The 20,964-nt window shown below is 31.9% G+C and overlaps 1 protein-coding gene across 2 annotated transcripts; it reads left to right on the plus strand.

Annotated features, from left to right (window-relative positions):
- The first annotated feature begins 15,755 nt into the window (after positions 1 to 15,755).
- Positions 15,756 to 18,398, plus strand: LOC108326215 (uncharacterized). 2 transcript variants are annotated; one of them, XM_017559575.2, is made up of 2 exons: positions 15,756 to 16,125; positions 16,539 to 18,398. In XM_017559575.2, the coding sequence occupies exon 2, from the start codon at positions 16,671 to 16,673 to the stop codon at positions 18,168 to 18,170; it is 1,500 nt and encodes a 499-aa protein (XP_017415064.1). In that variant the 5' UTR covers positions 15,756 to 16,125; positions 16,539 to 16,670; the 3' UTR covers positions 18,171 to 18,398. The 2 variants fall into 2 exon arrangements, with proteins under 2 accessions (XP_017415064.1, XP_017415065.1); XM_017559576.2 differs by having other exon boundaries at positions 16,641 to 18,398.
- Positions 18,399 to 20,964: the final 2,566 nt, after the last annotated feature.

Genomic DNA, 20,964 nt, shown 5'->3' on the forward strand with positions numbered 1-20,964 from the left:
ATGAAAATATTTTTTTTATTTAAAATTTTGATATATTAGTGATAACATTTCAAAATAGTATAAACAACTCAAATGATAAAATAAAACATATTTTATATATAAAACAAATTTAACATAATTAAATTAAAATTATTATATCAATTTATCTTTAAAGTTTAGAAGCTGTATCTAAGTTTCATACATTTATGAATTTTAATTTACATTAAAGTAACTAAAAAATGTATTTCATACTATTTTTTAAATATTAAAAAATGTAATATTATTTAAAATTTATTGTAAAAATATCATTTTTTTTTCTTCTAAATAAAATGAAGAAATTATAATTGTACAATTACTATACAAAACAAAAGAGATATATAAAAAAAAATACAATTACAATAAGAAGGAGAGAGATTTAGATCATTTAGTTCTTTTCCGTTTTTATATTTAATTTGGAAAATTAAATGTTATTTATATTCATATTCTATCAATAGATATCATCCGTTAAATTGGAACAAGTTTCAACAATATTTAAAAGTTTATTTACTATGATTAATTGAACTGAAAACCTAGATGAAAATATGATTATTTCATAGTAATGCTATCCTAAATGATGTTTTATACAAAAAAAATAGTTTTTATTTTTTAACCATATTATTTATTATATTTTATAATTATTTTTCTTCTCTCCTTTGTTTAATTTATCATGGAAATTACATTTTTCTTTTAGCTCTACTAACTAGCGAGTTGCATGTTCTAATAATTAGATAAAGGAGTCGAATTTGGAAGGGCCAAATATGACACTTTGACGTCATAAAATGGCATGCGAATTGAATTATTTAATGTTGTATTAAAAATTATATTTTTATTATTTATAATGGGGGCAACTTTCGTAGACAACCTTATCTATATTACATGTCTTTTGTGACAACTATTTTTATGTTTGATCTAAATCAAATTAATATTTTTTAATTAGTTATTTTAATCAACGAAGAAAGATTAATCAACTCTTTATTCTTTTCGAGTAACATTAGGAAAAATAAAATGAAATAGGACATTAGCAACATTAAGATAATTTTCTAAGAAATTAGCCAGAATTCTTTAGATTTAAAGAAATTGAAAGTTTCAGTCAAACTGATATTTTTTATTATTCATTTTAATTTAATTTTATATTTACTATATAAGGACCATGTATTTTTAATAGTAAAAATATGTATATTTATAGCAAAATATACTAAGAATTTCCTTAGTATTATATATATATATATATATATATATATATATTTTTTTTTTTTTCAAATTTATCCTTTAGTAAAACTATTTTCTTTGTAATATTAATTTCACGATAAAGTAAAATGTATTTTAATTTTTTTTATAACTTTGTAATTCTAATATTTAATAATAATTCCTATTATTTTAAAAACTTTGAAAAGTACAAATTCATTTCTCTAGTTATATATAAACAATAGCAGCGAGAACGTTGTAAATTCTTGTATAATAGATTCATCTAAGCATGTATAAAAGATAGTTTGGAATGAAGAAGAAATGTTTTCTATGGAAGCATGAAGGAAGTTTTGTTGGAGAATAAGTTAATTATAGTTTATATTGTCGCACTATAACTTTGTTTAGTTGGAGGGGAGAAAAGGTGAAAAAAGTGAAAATTATAGAATTTTATAAGACGATAATTGTACCTAAACTTTATACAAATTGGGAAATGCAGATGTTATATCTGAAATGAACCTAGAAAATTATTAAGGAATTAACCAACATGTAACATAGGGCCAACACTAATAAAGTAATTCCACTTTCAATCGTGATGCAACAGATAGCCACATAACCCACCAATAAAAGAAGAATGTCACTAACTGGTGGACACAGTTTTCACTTTTTTTTTCCTTGCAAAAGTACGGCCAAATATAACGCCGTTTGGATCAATTAAAGTACCTCGTACCTACATCACACACACACACACATATATATATATATATATATATATATATATATATATCTTTATATGTGTATGTCTCCTTCAATTTGTATTTATAAATTATAAATACACGATCCGTATAAGCTTCTATTTCTAGTGATACCATGACCACATTATGTTGAAATCACATACATTCAATTTATATTATACTCCAACTTCCTGTATTTTTATCCTAAAAGGACAAATGTGCCTACCCTCCTAACAAGACAAATTTCTCTATATTTTATTAAGGATCTACTTCTTTTTTATAAATTCATCATATCAAATACACGTATTTTTAAAAAGTCTTTAATTAAGAATAAAGATGATAATGTGGGAGGGTGTGTCCCGTTTTGCTTCACATAACTGCTAAACATAGGTCGGGTCGAATTATTCGCATGAGACTTACGAGTTAATAGGATTAACTCATTCCACATCATTGAGGGTTTACATGGTAAATTTATAACAACATTTTATAATATAGTGTGATTATTAATTTAACAAATTTTTGGCAAATTAAAAAGTATAAATATGCTAAAATTTTCCTTTTATGCTTACTAAATTAATAAATTAATTTGTAAGTTATAATCCTTCTATTTTTAAATTTAATCATTTAATTTTTTATTTTTCATAATTTTTTTTAATAAAATACATCACTTTTCTTACCACATAATACATTTATATATTTTTATTTCATATTATATTATACATGAGGTCTTACCCATAACTATACATATACATACATAAATACATATATTATTATTATTATTATTATTTTATTAGTAAGATTATAATTTCATTATATATTCCCTAAAAACAAACCACTGAATCATATAGTATATAATATGTTAACATAAGTAGCAAAAAAATTGTGAAGGTAACAATAATAAGATCCATCAAAGATTCGTCCAGAAAGGTTAAGAGGGACTAACCTTATATAATTTAAAAGTTACACTATTATTATGGGCATTTGGACATTTACATTCATTGAATACACCGAGAAATGTGGCTTCTATTCGAATCTTTTGATATACAGAAAAGTTATTTATATGTGATAATTTTTATTAAGAAAATTGTTTCTACGTATCAGTCTCCAAGGTCGTACAAAATTGTTTGAATGGTAACCGTAAAAAACAGTTTAATACTTAAGCTAGCAAGTGTTTGAGCACAATGATATTAAATGCATTATTTGGACCTTTTATATATACTACTTGTAATAAGTTTTTACTTATGATGACATACTTCTTAGTCATGATCAAATATACTAAAAAAGAATTAGAGTCATATGTGCAAGGTAAATCCAAACTTTTATCATCATGGACCATCAGTGAGTTCTTAGTAGATTAGGCTTATTTTGAGTCTTGAATAATGGGTCAAATAGTCTAGGGTTTCTTTAGGGCCTTCTATTAGACCTTAGGTTGCAATGTAGGGTTTTAGGCCTAGAAAAGATGCCCTAAGGAGACACATGGATCTAGGATAAAAATTTTGGTTTGAGAGCAAACCTTCTAGAAGCTTGTGGGCCCTTGGCGGGTGATCTCAAAGTTGTTCTTTTTTGTGAGACACGTGCCCTTGCCACGTGGCATGCTCCTAATGGAGAAAATTTCTTCTTAGTAGTAGCAATGTTTCATGCTCCTAAAAGAGAATATTTCTCTTTAGTAGTGTCCATGTGTCATCCTTCTAATGGAAATGATTTTATCTTGGTCTCAAAGTTAGAGTATTAGGATTTTTCTTCTAGAATTTGTAGACACCTTTAGGCTTATAATAGAGGAGTATCCCTATGTAAATTTATCTTTGAATTGAGTATTTTTATGCTGGAAAATTTGTGTCATGGTACTTGAAAATGCTAGCGTTGACACAATCAAATTAATATTATTAATCATAGTAATTTTAACTAAAGCGCAATCTCAATTAAAAACAAGAACTCTGTAGATTAATCATAGTAATTTTAACTAAAGTGCATTCACAATTAAATATTATTGATGTCTATTATTTTACCTCTTATATCAAGTAAAAAGATAATTAGTCAATGTACATTCTTGATTAATTATTGTTAAATTTTTCCCCTTTAATCAAAGTACATTATCAATTATTGACAAAAACTTATTCAATCACATGAAAGTGTATATTTAATCATAATAAATTCTCAATTAAAAATAAAAACCCTTGCACTTATATGATTAACATGTTATGTAGATTTAACACTATACTAACTTGTTACAATTTAAAAATCATTACTTTTACTTGATTAAGAAGCAAAAGAAATAGATAAAAAAAATCACCACAAGAATCAAAAGAACAAACAAATTTATTTATCTAAGCTTAAAATTTAGTTAAGAAATTACAGTAGAATCAATCCCAAAGGCTTAACACTGCATGAAATCTAGAAATAACATAAAACTAGAAGAAAGAGATGATGGAGAATAATGTAAAAGGTGGTGGAGAGGATGAAATTAGGTTTCCTAAAGGGTTCCTCAACTCCCCTAATGTGTTTTCCTAAGCCTTTTTATACAAAAATTGGACTTGACTTTGTTTTGGGCTTTTCTATTCTTGTAATATTCTTTCTAATAATATAATCTCCTCCAATTATCTTCTAAATACTCTAATATCTTCAAGATATAATTGATTGTTGTGGAAATCTAAAAATATTTGAGAAGATCTTTGTTAGATTAAAAAAGATTTGTCAAATATTATATTTTGATATTTATTGATATAGTTAAATAAAGTAATTATTTAAAAATATAAAATAAAATATGTAAAGATATATTTTCTCCAAATTATCTTTTATCATAAATACTTATCAATTATCAAATCCTTTTTGTAGAAAAAAAAAGGAAACTACAAAGTCCAATTTTTGTTCCTTATTCCCTTTTCTTGGCTTAGTCAAATCTCTTCACTTTTCCATGCTTTTCTTGTCTTTTTCATGCGATGTTTGGCTTGATTTTTTGTGATTTTGATTATTTGCTATTCTTAGATTTATCTTTAAGGTGTCATGAAACTTTAACCAATTTATTTTCACACTTCCATGAGCTCAACTTAGTTGCAGTTGCACAGACATGCCTAAAAATATTCGAAGAACATTTATGCAACTAAAAATATATCTTTAACATGTTTTTGTATCTCATGCTCAATAAATTCAATTATAAAAAATCCTAATTAAAGTATTCTTTTAAAATACAAAAACCAATCAAGAAAATTAAAGGCTAAATAAGAGAATAAATATTCATTCTTTACACCCTCACACTTATCCTTTTGTAGTCTTGGAAAAAACTTAGTAATTTCAAAACTTTATTTCGGGTCAATATTTATATCAACATTAAACCAAAGGAAAAGATATTCACTAGAAACAAATCAACATTCTAAGTCAAGTTGTCATGAACCATGCGAATGGAAAAACTATATTTTAAGCACATGAGTTATCTTTTGAATTTACCAGGAAATCAAGTATGAAAGAGATCACTCAAGCTAAAATGTATATTCTCTCACTAATGCTCTCTTAAGTGTTTAGACTTGTGTTTTTACTCAAAATACTCATGTAAGTAAACACTAACATAACTTAGCAAGATTATAATATTCATATACTTTTGGAAAACATGCATTCAAAGATCATGAAAACTTTTCAAAGGTTGTAATGTGGACAAATCAAAGGTAAGAAAAATTTAGGATATAAAGGCTTAAAATTTTTGGAAAGAAAGAATTAAGAAGCAAAGATTTTGAGAAATAAATATATTATTTTCTTTGTGCTTGTTTTGAGAAAACAATTGTCCTTCTTTTTTTACATTTTGTTTTTCGACTTTTACTTTTTCTTATATTTCTTTCCTTTCACACTCTCTTTTCCATGAAACTTTTTTCTTCCTTTTTTCCTTTTTATTATTTTTTAGGTGAGATACTTACCCACACACTTTATTCGTCATTCATTCCTAATACAATCCATCAGCTCCTTCTTTCATCCTAAGGTAAGGGGGAAACATAATCTTTTTCTTTTTAAGGTTTTATAGTGGCTTTAAACAAGAAAAATAGGTTTAAGGTTCAGAGGGGCTTACCAATAGATTAATATTAGAGTAGACTAATTTGGACAAGTAGATAAAAACAAAAAATGCCTCAATCATATCAAATCATTCATATTTACCTAAGTTATAAAATAAAAAGAATCAAGCTAAATATTAAAGTATAAACAAAACATGAGCAAATCACTCAAGAAAAATAGGAATGACATTTGGTGGTCCATCCACCAAAATTAAACTCAAAACTCACAAGATTAAAAACTCTTTCACAAAAGATTCAACCAAGTAATTCTTAAATTAACTCAATTAATAATTTATAATTATGAATCAATTAGGCTGACTTCTAATTAATTCAATAATTCATTCGACATAAAGCACGATTCCTATTACAAGATTATGATAATTCTAGTTACTAAATCAAATCCTAAATTCTAATGTCAATATGTTTTATTGAAAATAAGAAAATATTTTTGATAAATTTCTTATGAGACATTGTTTAAAAGTCCCACAAAGTAGAAAGTTAATATTTTCACAATTTTCTCAAAAGAAATCACAATTTTTTTTAATTGAAAAAATGTGAAACTTGAAATAAAAAGGAAACAAAAAGATAGAAAAGAAAAATAAAAATCCTAACTATGATTCCTCAGGTATGGCTTCGAGTGACGAGCATTATGTGAATATATTCTTTGTCTTTAACGTCCACTTTTGATATTTGATTTGTAGCTTTGTGGATACATGTAGAATAGCTTATCTACAAAGAGTAGACTAAATTGTGCGTGTAGTAGATATGTCTTTTCTTATCACTTTTATTATTTTTTAACATTGAGCATTTAATGTCCTTTAATGTTTGCTCAGAACAATAAAGTGCTTTATGATTTTTTACCGTTACGTAGCATTTTGCAATTAACCTCTTTTTTTAAGATACCAAGTATTGTATAGAGACTTCATCGCTGGATGAAGTATTGTTTAAGCTTATGGTATCGTTTAGTCAAATAAACGCTTCTTTTGGTTTTGTCTCTTTCTTAGACATATATTGTTTAGCTTGTTAAAGCTTTCTTTTTTATATTTTAATAATTACAATTTTTTAAAGTGTTTTGTCACAGACATCGTCTCGACTGTTTTGCTTCCGAGAGTTATGCTGAATACCTCTTTCAGGAATCATAAGCATCAAGCGTTTATTATCAACTCTTTTATATGCTTTAGGAACAATAATGTTCAACCATGCGTCTCAGTGTTTTAGCCTAGATGTTTTTCTGTTACCTAAAATCCTAAATGTTTTCCTTAGCTTTTCTATGTTGTGGATTCTTGTCCTAAGTCTTTGTGTAGGTTTTCTATGTTTGGGGATTATAGTTCTAAGTCTTGTGTTTTCATCCTAAGTTGTTTACAAATTATTATCCCGTTTTAAGGTTATTTTATTAAACTTCAAAACATGAGAGTGCACTAGTAAAAGAATCGCGTACAACGTCGAATATTTTAGGCTTTTAACGGTGAATTCACGAACGACGTCAAATCAAGAGACGTTAAATTTACGTCGAATTTGTCAATATTCGACGTTAATCAATTTTTTTGTTTTTTTTAATTAATTGTGATCCTTTCTTACAACTCTACGAGACCTAAAAAAGCAAAAAAAAAAACAATAAATTTCAGTTTTTGGTATTTTATAAAACATGAACTATGAACGTGTAGTGTAGTATCAACAACAAACAATAATAACCAACAACAAACAAGTTCAATCAAACAACAACAATAAACAAGTTCAACAAAAAAAAACAAGTTCAACAAATAAGTTCTTCAAAACGAAAACGAAAACGAAAATTAACCTTCAAAAGATGGGTTCATCGGAATAAAGTTTCGTCACAGTGAGAGAGAAAGTAGAATGCACCTATGAAGGATAAGAGCACGAAAATAATCGGTTAAAATAAACAAAAATCATACATAAAGTTATTAATTAACATGCATTTGTATCAAATGAAAGAAAGATTACATGTGATACTCGTCAAACTTCGTTCGAGAAAAGTTTGAGAAGAGAAGAGGGTATCGTGCGCTAAGATAAAGTGAATGAATTTTAAATCTTCCGCTCAAATTTTTATTGAATTGACTAACCTTTTGACGTCGAATTTAAAAGTCATTCGACATTTTATATCTTTTTACGTCGAATTACAATTCTCAACGACGTTTAATAATTGCATTTATTTACAAAAATGTCATTGCTCATTTTTAACGTTGGTTATTCAGTGGTTGGACGTTGAACGCGTGACGTTATACGTTGTTTTTGTACTAGTGGTGTTTAGGCATATTTAACAAATACACATTTAAACGATATAATCTCCCTTAGTTCAACATTTAGTTTTAAGTTTTATGTATTTTGGTTTGTTGTGTGTTTTACATCTTTTATTGTTTTTATCTTTTGCATGCGGTTAATGGACACGGTCGAAGAAATAATATTGCGTATAAAAATAGAAGTGATAAGCGACAATATAAATTAAACAATAGATAAAATGAACAGGTATACAAATAAACAATAACCAACAAAGTTTTATTAAAACACAAAACAGATTACATGAATGTAAGCATGGATTTCCTAAGATGAACTCTAAGAATCTAGAGAAACTCCCCCTGATTTTATGTTATCCTAACTTCTGGTGTACTCCCCGCGAGAACATGCTCCTAGATGCTGACGCGTCTACTCTTTCTCCATTCTCCCCCTTATTTGATAAACATCAAAAGGGAATGAGAGAAAAGACATCACAGCCCAACTCCGATGGTGATGATGTGAGGGAAGAAGGAGGAGGGAGTTGAAAGGTGCGACTGAGAAAAAGAAAAAAAGGGAATTGATGGTTAAGGAAGAGGGTAAAAGTAAAGGTAGAGGATGAAAGGGGTGAAGAAGAAGAGGAAAGGAAACAAATTAGGGTTTTGGGTATGATTAGTTTGGCTTAGAGGTGTGTAGATAAGGTGGAAGAACTACGTGCGTAAGGCATGTAAGTTCTTAGTACAGGAGTAGGAAAGGATGTTGTGATATCATGTGCATCTTGTTCCGATGTCAGATGAGATGACAATGACGGTCAGGAGGTTTGGAAGAGGGCTTCATTGGTTTGGAATGTTGAAGGACTGGGGAATCTGAGAGTTGAGGAGGCATGATTGCGACACAAAACTCTAACCTAAGATTGCTAACATTTTGTTGAAGTGTATTAACATTATCCCTAAATGTAACTACTTTATCTTTTAGCACTAACACAAAAATAGCTTATAACATTTGTTATTTTAGGCTTTTGACGTCTGTTAAACGTTCGACGTCATAGTAGGAGACGTTAAATTGACGTCTGTTTTCTTTGAAAAGACGTCAATTAACGTCTATTGCATTTACAACAGACGTCAATTTATGGGCTTTTTTTAAAAATTTTGTCAATATTTTCTTCCCTTGAAACCATGAAAAATCAACATCGAACACAAGAATTTACCACAAAAATTTTCAGAATTTTAGAAGTAGTAACAACTAATTACAAGTACAATAACCAATGAAAATGCAACAACTAATATAATAAAAACCCAAAAATGAAACTAACAGTGAAGGTGAGGGAGAAAACAAGTGCCGTTGTGAGGGTGAGGAGAAAAACGCACACAATAACGATCCGGAAATTGTCGCCGTAGTTGTCCTAGAACGTGCTCAAGAACTGCACCAAAGCAAATGAAAACGAATTTGAATTGATGCAAAGGAAAGATAATGGTTCCAAATGTAATATAATCGGTGTAAAATAATTTTAAACGGTGCAAAGTGGAAGAAAACTTACCTGAACGTTAATGACAAACGAGAGAAAGTAGAGGAAGAAGTTGAACGAAGCGAGAGAGAAATCGCGTAACCGATGCTCGCGTTTTGGAGTGGGTAAAAATGCAGAGAAAGTGCTCTAAAACATCGACCCCTCTTCCCAGTCGACATCTAAGTGGTAAAAAAAATTAATATTGACACCAAAAATAAGGCAATTTAAAACCTTTTTTACGTCTGTGGGGAGGGTGGCCGACTCCTAGGTGAAAAAAAATTAATATTGGCACCTAAATGAGATATTTTCGAATATTTTTGACGTCTGTGGAGGGGAAGCTGACGTTTAATTGCAATTAGACGTCGGAGGGCCTGTAGCCGATGTCTAAAGGCAATAAAATAGGGAATTTTCAATCCTGTATGCATACCATTTAACGTCAGACCCTGGGGGAGCCGACGTCTATACCTTATTTGACGTCGGGGCCCATTTAACCGACTTCTATAATGTTATTTTATTTACAAAACTGTCACCGGTCATTTTTTATGTTGGATTTCCTTTCGTTAGACGTTAAACACATGACATTAAATGTTATTTATGCACTAGTGTAGGTTATTTCTATGTGTGAGAAGTTCTATGCGTTGATTACATAAATCTTATATGTATAGGATAGTTTAGACGAATACGATAACAGTTCATAATATGTGTTTCTTACTGAGTGTAGATCAGAAAAGTTTACCTCATCATTAAAGTTGTCTGATGTACTCTCAGCATTCCCTGCTATCAAACATACTTTGGCATCCTCGTCCTTGTCAGATGTATCCAGGTCTTCCCAAGTGCTCATCAGCATCTTTTTCTTTTCGTATATGGGCTCGACTGACTTCTTTTTCATCTTTTCAAGCTCGGGACATTCTGATATGAAATGTCCAGGTTTATTGCACTCGTAACAAACAGTTGTTCTTTTGGTTGTTTGTCTTTTGCATTATTCTTAGAGCTAGATAACAAACGTATGCTCCTAAACATTGTGTCTTTCCTTTTCCTCCACATTGATTGGAGCTTTCTTGTGATGAATGAAAGCTCCTCTTCATCGTTCTCGTCCATGAAGGCATGTTCATCGTCTGACTCCTCAGAGGACTCATCTGTTCTAAGAGCTTTGGTAGGTGTCTTCTTGATAGCTTTAAGCGCGATATGTTTCTTCTTCTTGATAGAACAATCTTGAAGAAGCTCGAGCTCATGAACTTTTAGTATCCCTACATTCCACATAAATTCTTTGACATTCGTAGAGTTGTGACCTGAGGTCTCCATTGCTTGGGAAGACTTTGTAGGATATTATCAATATGATCAAAGTTGTCATATTGAACATGCTCTGAATGTTTACGTTTTCAAGCATCGAAAATAGTTCATAATGTCTTGTCACCAGTCTCAGCTTATTCCTTTTGACTTCATTTGATCCCTCATAAATGATGACCAAGGTGTCCTAAATTTCTTTAGCTCCTTGGTAAACGTGAACTTTCTTGTATTCTTTTGATAAGTTGTCGTTGAAGCTATCAAATTAATACTACTTTTCAAGGCAACTTCAGTATTGTCAAGTAGTATTCAAGAAAGTAGATAGGGTTAAAGTAACCCTGAGTCGTCTCCCAACGAATACGGAATTGCCTTTTAATATTTGAATCTTATGAATGCAATGCAATGTTCAAGAATAAAAATGATATTTGGAGAAGGTTTAAAGAACAAATAAGAAACTTAAAAATGATTATAATGAAATAGGCTAATTCCACTGCTTTTCCAAGATAGATTCATCATCGGTTATTTACAGATAATTGTTCAATTGATTATTATTTAAGTTTCAAATTAATTAAAGTACATTCTTAATTAATTTGAGGGCGATCATGCACTTAACCAAAGTAAATTCTCAATCAAATGCAAAACCTTTCTAGATTATTCACAATGAATTCAACCAAAGTACATTCTCAATCAAATCCTATTGTGTTTAATCATGTCTATTCTTAAATCGCCTAACCAAATTAAAAACTAATCAATCAAAGTAAATTCTCAATTGATTATAGTTGAAATTATTACTACCAATCAAAGTACATTCTTAATTGATAGTAAAAACCATTTAATCATATGAAAGTTCCTAAATTAAATCAAAGTAGATTCTCAATTAAACCTAAAAACCCTAGAACTCATATAATGTAGATTCAAACACATTATGATGCAAAAATCTTTGTTTTTAACTTGATAGAGAGATGAAAGACATAGAGAGAGAACAACTTAAATCACTAATCAAAATAAACAATTGCATTAACTCAATCTAACATCAGAATCCATAATGGAATTACAACAGAATAGCCCTAGATGCTTTGCTCTCCATGAATGGAGTTGAATACAAGATGATATAAGAGAGAAAGAAGTGGTGAATGAATGAATAAGTGAAGTCCCTTCTACCTCCCCTGAGTCTCTTTATATAGGCTTGATTAGGCTTGGACTCTGAATATTCAATTGACAGAATCTTTTATCTTATATCTTCCAAATAACTAAAAGATTTAGATAATTATAACATTATTTGGAAGCTATTTTCTGTTGATATTCCCAAATTAAATTAATTCAACAACTGAATTTTATCTTTTAGCTTTTCTGACTTTCTAAAATTGCACAAATATCCTGAAATTTCCCTTATCTACACTTTAGCCCCAACTGAATTTTCCAAAATTGTACCAGAACCCCTTTTTGACCAACTTTGACCAGACTTAAGCAGTGTTGACCAGCTTTGACTGAGGAAGGGCGCGCCCAATGAGGGACTGACACGTGTCAACCCCTTTCCCACCCAAAATTAAGGTTTCAGATTGGGGAGAAAGGGAGCTCCTATGCCGCTACCGTGCTGCTCGCGGTTTTGCTCTTCTCTCTTGCGGCTGCACATGGTGATTTTCTGATTGCAGGTCTAAATGGAGGAAAGCAACGAGGATTGGTAATTATTGCAGGTTGGTTGCGCGAGGAAGACGAATGAAATCACGCATCTGGTTCGCGAGAATGAAGATCGCGATTCGCATAGGGGCTGCTCTTCATCGTTTCTACGTTTCTGGTTCTTGGTTTTCTAAGTGCAGGTTGAACGGGGAAGATGAAGAAGCGGCAATGGGTGGCGGCAAGGCGTGAAGAACTCGCGAAGAAGAAAGGTTGTGTGATGGTGGAGAGACTCACCTAGTGGTGGCGGGCATGATTGATGCGTTGTGATGGCTTTGCACAAGAGGAGGCTCGCGACACGCGGCAGACTTGATGGTGGCGACGGTCTTGCGGTTACGGAGCGACAAGGTGGTGACGCGATGATGATGGTGGCGGTGCTGTGATAGCCGGTGCTAAGTGTGGCAACCTCGCGGCGGCTGGCGATAGATTAGGGTTTCTGTTTCTGAAGGTTGAAGAAGATAGTGACGTGGAAGAAACTGACTGGTCTATTTGGTGTGCAATAGGATCAGTGACATGGCATTATCTGGGTGGTTGGATCTATTAGTGGTAGACTGCCACGTGGCAGAATCTGACAGAGTCTGATTTAGGAGGGGTAGGAATAGGAAAATTTAGGGGTTGCAGGACAAAAGGCTTAGTGTATGGGCTTGGTTGTTGGCCTGTTTCAGAAATAAGAGTGTATGTAGGGATTTTAGGAGGTGCAAGGGTAAAGACTGCCTGTTTGGCCCATCTGTACATTATTTATCAAATAAAATCTGATTTTGGGCCTTAATTTGCAATTTGGACCAATAAAGCTTTAATTCCAGCTGCACAAATAAACATTAGAACATTCAAGAATAATTTATGCGCTAAAACTCACTTTTTACGTCTCTTTAATTCCCAAACCCAATAATTCCAATTGCCACAGATCCACTTTAAATCAACCATTTAAGCACAAATATCCCATCAAAAATTTGAATTTTAAAGCATAAATATGAGCATAAATATGCACTCATCACTTCTTTAGAGATTGCACACACTAAAAAGTCGCGAGCTTTGGAGTTTAACAGGTAGCGCTGCTTCTCCTTGTCAGTCCACTTGCTTTTTGAGAGTGACTCTTCTTCTTCGTCCATAGGAATGTAGTTGTCGTTTTCCACAATGTCTCATATGTTGATATGACATGATTCAAAGAATGCGATCATTCTTTGCTTCTAGTAGTCGAACTTTTCTTCCTTAAATAGGGGAGGACGGTTGACGATGTATCTTTAATTTTCCATTCCTCAAGATCGTTTCCTCTAGTCCTTCTAAGAACTAACTCCGCGAGGTTATCTTTGATATCAATTGAAATACCTGAAAAACACTAGAAAGTGGGTTGATAGTGTTAATTGAAAACTTTTTGCAACTCTTATGATACAACATGTTGTCAAGCTCTTGTGTTTAGAAAATAAAGAGCAACCACAGGTTTTTGCATGAGGATTGTTTAGACAAGAGAAGAGATAATTGTACAAATGATTTTATACTGGTTCACTCCAACTAAGCTACGTCCAGTCTCCTCCGAAGAGGGTTCCAATATAATCTTCACATGATTACAAATGAGTATTAACACCACTCTTGGTCTCTGAGTATTAGCACCACTCTTGGTACTCAACAATCCTAGTTGAGATTTCCTTTGAGTATTCACACCACTCTTGGTACTCATCAACCCTAGCCGAGATTTCCTTTGAGTATTCGTACCACTCCTACTACTTAGCAACCTTGCTAACATTCCTTAACTCAAACCGAGTTCAGTTGTAAGTATTTTAATTATCTTAAGAATTGCAATCAATGATTGCTTACAAGTAGTTTAGACTCTATCTCTTGCAGTTATCCTATATTAGTTGAATATTCACATCACTCTTGGTATCCTTGATCAGCGAATAAACTTGAGTTACCTTAGATTAGTTGAGTATTCACACTACTCTTGGTATCCCTGACCAACGAATAACCTTTAGTTACTCTAGATCAGTTGAGTATTCGCATCACTGTTAGTACTAGAGAATCCTGGAATCCTTTGATACGCTGCCTTGATTTTCTCAATACAATCTATAAACTCGCTCAATGTTTATCTTTTTTCTCTCTTATCTCTTCTTACAAAAGTAAACAACTATTACAATGAAGTTCGATAGAACTTCTCAGTATTTCACTCTATCACTCTCTCTTCTTTCTTCTTACAAAGTAAGTATATATTCTAGTGAAGCTTGAGAGTTCTTTTTCTTGAACTCTTCTCTTTATCTATATTGTGTGTAGAAATTTTACTCTAATAACTCAAAGAAATTCCTTACTCAAAATCAAGCTAGACTTAGTAAACATATTCAATCTAGTCTCGTGTCTATATAAATGAACCGTCATGTTTTAACAAAAACTAGGAAAAGAATCATAATTAAGTGTAACTTCAATGAAACAATATTAACATTAATAAAAAATGTTGAGTCAAGAACATTCAAACTAAAATGAATTATTAGAACTTAACAAAGACAACGCTTAAAGAGAAATAATACAAAGAAAACATACACAAATTAAAACAATTTAAATTTTGCAGATTTTTAAATTTTTATTGCTAAATAAGATTTGAAATTCTTTAATTTTAATAAAACATATTATCCGCGTAATTTCTTAAAATTCATTTTAAAATCTTGTAACCAAACCATATAGTTTATGGAATATTTTAAAATTTTCTATATAAGTAAATTACTTTTAAAAGAATATTCTGTGGATAACTTTTTTTTACCATTACCAGACATCTTTCCTCTTAGATGGTGTATGGTTGGTTATTCATAAATACTTTTAACAGTAAGTTTTTTTTTTTAAATTGTCGATGCTGATCAGTACTTGTGATTTGGGATTATCCTAAAATCAGTAAGAATATTAAAATTTTATTTAAGTGGATAAGCTACTAATTTTATAATAAATAATTTTTGAATTAATAATAATACATAAGACATGTGAATAATCTGAGGAAAAGAAGAGAGTGAGATGGAAGTTGTATGACTGGGACGCAAAGGTAGTAATAAATATAGAACGCGGTGTAGGGAGATATAGGAGGTAGAAGAGAAGAGAAGTTAAAATTGGAGTGTAACTTTAAATATAATGAAAAGCTAAAGACAGAAAAGTGCACCGTCACCGTAAACAAACGGTGGTCCAGGAGGGTGGTTGTATCCAGTGGAGGCTTTAACCTACGAACTTCTTCTTATAATCACACCCTCGCCTTCGCTTCTTCTTTCTCTCTCCACTCCCATTCCACACCCCACCCACACTCTTCTTCTCTCCCACTCCTACACTGTAGTTTTATTTTTATAATTATTAGGGTTTTCATTTGGGGAAATCAAAATAGGGTGAAATAATACTCTGGAGGTGAGTGTGTAGAAAACATGGTTGTCGATGATATGACGAAGTGCATCATCGTCGGCTATGGAGGTTCGTCTTCTCGATTTTCTGATGCTTATCCCAAAAGGTAATAATTGTTACTTCAAGATCTCCCTCTCTTTCAGAACCTACTTTTCTGTTCTCTCATGGATTTCTTGCTTTTCATTCAATGCTTTCCCCCTGATTTTCGAGGGATTTTCGAGTTACCTGGAATAGATTTAAATATAATTCCCCTCTAGCGTTTTCGAAATCTCTTCCTCTCTTCTGGAGATCGAAGAGAAATCACTCTCTCTGTTATATTTATATAGCTAGATGGATAGTTAATTCGTTACCTCTGCTCTTTCGTATTCTTCTCGTTCTGGTTCTCGTTCTGGTTCTCGTCCAGATCTTTTTTTTATTGATTTATTAGAAAAATAGAACAATTGTTATTATTTTCATTAGGTTGGATTTGTTGATTTTTTTCTCTCTCTTGTTTTTTATCAACTCAATTGATAAATCTAGGGGTTTGATGGAGGGGAGATATAGTGGGGATTGATTTGATGAAGGTGTTTATAAGGTTGTTTTGTTGAATTGTTTTTGGGATGGCAATATTGTACCAACCAGCAATAAAACTCATCAGCGAGATGAGGTAGCATGGGTCTTGCTTCTTTGTCAATGGAGAATCACCACCCTTCCACGCTCTTGTCAATGGACTCAAGCGCATCTTCTCATGAGGAACTGGATTTGGAGATGAATCGCCAAATCATACTCTCTCGTCCGCCCGATATCAACCTGCCCCTCTCAGCCGAGCGCAGCCCTCCCCCGCAGCCGTGGAATTCTGAGCCCTGTGATATTCTTGATGTTGGTCTTGGCACTCAAGGGTATGAGACTGAGAGTTTTATTAATCTGCCCAAAGCTGGAAGGAAGTGCGCGAAACGCGTTGATAGCATATGGGGTGCTTGGTTTTTCTTCAGTTTTTACTTTAAGCCTTCTCTGAATGATAAGTCTAAGGCCAAGATTGTCAGGGACAGCAATGGTGTTTCTGGGTTCGATAAATCTGATCTGAAACTTGATGTTTTCATGGTTCAACATGACATGGAAAACATGTACATGTGGGTTTTCAAGGAGAGGCCTGAGAATGCGTTGGGTAAGATGCAGCTGAGGAGTTACATGAATGGGCATTCCCGTCAAGGGGAGCGCCCCTTTCCCTTTAGTGTTGACAAGGGTTTTGCTCGATCCCACAGGATGCAGCGAAAGCATTACAGAGGATTGTCAAACCCTCAGTGTGTGCACGGCATTGAGGTTGTTTCCGCACCCAATCTGATGACCCTGGACGAGGATGATCGAAAAAGGTGGATAGAACTCACAGGGCGAGATCTGAATTTCACAATCCCACCAGAAGCAAGTGATTTCAGTTCATGGAGAACTCTTCCCAACACGGACTTTGAGCTTGAGAGACCACCTCCCCCTATCAAGAATGGTCATAATGCTCATCCGAAGAAACTGCTTAATGGTTCTGGACTGAATTTGTCAACTCATCTATCTAACCACAGTAATGGCGATGGGTTGGACCTCTCTCCGGTCAGCAGCAAGAAGAGGAAGGACTTTTTTCCTCATGGAAATGAAGAGGAATGTTACTTGGCTGTTAATCCTCCATCTGATCGTATTCCAGATATAGAAATGCACCCAAGTGAGCCACACTGGTTAAATGACTTCAGCGGGGTGATAAAGAGTGTTTATGGACCTGTTACAGCTGCAAAAACTATCTACGAGGATGAACAAGGTTATTTGATTATCATCAGTCTTCCCTTTGTAGATCTTCCAAGTGTGAAAGTTTCGTGGAGGAACACTCTGACCCACGGTATCATAAAGGTTTCCTGTATGAGCACATCTCGAAAACCTTTCATCAAGAGACATGACAGGACATTCAAACTTACAGATCCATCGTCAGAGCACTGTCCTCCTGGAGAGTTTGTCCGAGAAATCCCTCTTTCAACCCGAATTCCTGAAGATGCTAACATAGAAGCATACTATGATGGACCAGGATCTGTGCTTGAAATCCTTGTGCCGAAACATCGCGTGGGACCAGAAGAGCATGAAGTCCGTGTTTGCCTCCGCCCTCATCTGGGAGGGAATGATCTTAAGTTAACATGAGATAGGCGCTAAAAAATTATTAGGGATTTCAGTTTGTTGCGCATGTCATTGTTACTAACTATGTACCATACACTGTTATCCGCAATAGAATTGTGTCTTACATATTTGTCTCTAGCAATTTTAGCTGCCTGACTGCTCTGGTTCTTTTTGTTCCGGAGCATCTGTATGCTTTTGATTAGCAGTATTGAACAACTAGTCCTCATAATTAATAAGAAATTACCAAATCAATGCCTGTGAAATGATTTGTAATTCAATTTCGACCTTTAATTGGATTCTGATTTATTATCTGTTCTAATTATCTCTTATTTTGAGTAATTGTATTCAAGAACAGACGATACAAATAAAACTGCTCCTATTCGTCTCCATCACTTTGTGTGTACTATACTAACGTCGTTCGTTATGTTAGACTGGGTGGGCTTCTTACGCAAAGTCTGTCTGAAACCATTGGGCATAATATCCACACCTTTTCTAAACAGAAATTTCAATTCGAGGTACCTACCTTTTTAGACCATGTTGGAATATTGGTAAAACGAACAAAGTCAACACTCATTATTAAATTAGCAAACCTGAAGAACCTGTTACCTGTGGGATAATTTTCGTTTTCTGAAATTTCCAAAATTATACGTTGACTAAATAGCACAAGATATTTTACCTATCTGGTTATGTGATTCGGGAGTGATTCCTATGAAGATTGTAATGAGACTATGATGTTGTGGCTGTCCAGAGAAAAAAGATGGGATGATATTTTGGGTAACAGAAGGAGGAGGAAGCAATTGTTGACTAAAAGATTGGTTTATTTGTGTGGTGAGTGTTGAGACCATTGGGGATGATGGATGGATGACATAGAATGGAGTGGGGAAGTGTTTCCTTCATGTTTGTTGGCCAAGGATGATGATTTTCTCCCTCTCCTTTTATCAGTCAGTGCATGTCCTTTTCTTTGAACTTTTCTTTGAACTTTTCTTTTATTTTTCTTTTCTCTCCATTTGGCATTAAATACTTTCCTCATTTTAGTGTTAGGAAGCCTACCATCCTCCGATAAACAGATGGATGACCAGTGGTCCAGTTAACCTTTATTTTTGGAAAGGAGTGCCACTGCTGCTAAATTTCATATTCAAAAACCCTTTTATTATTATTTCTTTATATAGTTAATAACTCTCTCTCGAATATCTTATTAGTGCTTTTTGTATCTTTTTATTCTAGTAAAAAGGAGCCTAGAGTAGTTTCTTTGCATTTAAAGAAAGCACCTTATTTTCATCCTATAAGTTTTTTTTTTTTGCGAGTTTAACCAATCAATTGAAATTCAGATTATGTTTAGGGAAAAAATTAAAGTGAATAACTTCTGGTATAAGATTTACATTCCACTTGGAATAATTAGAAAATTAAGGTGAAAATATATTAAATTTTGAAAAATATAATTCGAAGTTAAACTGAATTTCCACATTAAAGAAGAAAATATTTCTTCAAGAATAGACAAGACAACATATAAGTGGTACGATAATTACTCAATCCACATACACTATCAATGATCAAAATACCATATTTATAAATAATTTCATACATTAAAGTTATAATCTTCATTCCCAAAATCAATCATCTATTTATAATCTTTAAAATCCATGTTCATCACCAAATTTGATTTGTTTACACAAGAACAGTCCAAGGCAGAAGCACCAACGGATGAATAATGGACATTCCATCTTATCTATCTTCTTATACCACTACCAGATTCCTCCTTCCCATTCTCTTATCCAATTCTTTTGCTCTAGCAATATATATACTTAGTTATACTTCTCACAAAAATTCTTTTATTGTTGCTCCATCCATGTATCAAACTAGAAGGGTACATCATTCTCTTTACCAATATTTCTTCTAACATTCTCATCAAATCACCCATTTGGACTATTTTATCCACACATCATTATTAAATTCCTCCACCATGTATTAGCTTTTCTAATATTCTCTTTTCGTCTAACTTCATTCCTCTCACCATACTTTGATTTTAGTACCGTGCACACCATAAGGAATTGTGTTGCTGAATCAATCCCCATTCTCATTTACCAAATAAGGTCTTATTTAGGGTTGGGCAAAAATAACCGATCTGTATTGTACTATAGTTAACTATACTATATTATACTTAGAAAAACTGATCCACTTTTACTAAAAGTTCAGTATACTATTTTATGGTTTAGTTTTTAAAAACTGAACTTATAACAGTTTCGGTTCAGTTAACTGTGAGAACTGTATCTACACTTTTCTCTTCTCTAGTTCTTGTTCAATTGCTCCGTCTTGCTAAGAAAACGTTATTTAATAATAAAATATTACTAAAAGAAACCGTTCAAATAAAAAATTAATAATGAATTTTTTAAGACAAAATTTTTTTATCACAAATTTTTATATTTTTTTTATCAATAAACATATATTACTTTTTAAATAATATTATTTTTTAAGTAATAAAAGTAAAATATATTTTTTTAAATTTAATTTTATTAAATGATTAAGTAATATAAATCATAAAAAAAAGACTATATAAAAAAAATAATACTTTAAATATATTATATTCTTTAACATATTATTAAATATGTAAAAATATGTTAAAAAACTTTTAATGATATTAAAATGTGTGTAAGCGCACACACTAAAATAACTATTTATTTTAAAAATCAACTTACTTAAAAATAAATATCAATATTATTATTTTTAAATGATAGTATTTTACATACTAAAACTAAAATATATTTTTTAACGTTAAATTTTATTAAATGAATATATAATGAAATATCATAAAAAAATAGTA

This window comes from Vigna angularis, chromosome 3, assembly GCF_016808095.1.
Source record: "Vigna angularis cultivar LongXiaoDou No.4 chromosome 3, ASM1680809v1, whole genome shotgun sequence".
In the NCBI taxonomy this organism is placed as follows: Eukaryota; Viridiplantae; Streptophyta; class Magnoliopsida; order Fabales; family Fabaceae; genus Vigna; species Vigna angularis.

Excerpts from the sequence above, each read along its gene's own strand:
- LOC108326215 (XM_017559575.2), top strand. The coding sequence starts at position 16,671 with ATGGGTCTTGCTTCTTTGTCAATGGAGAATCACCACCCTTCCACGCTC.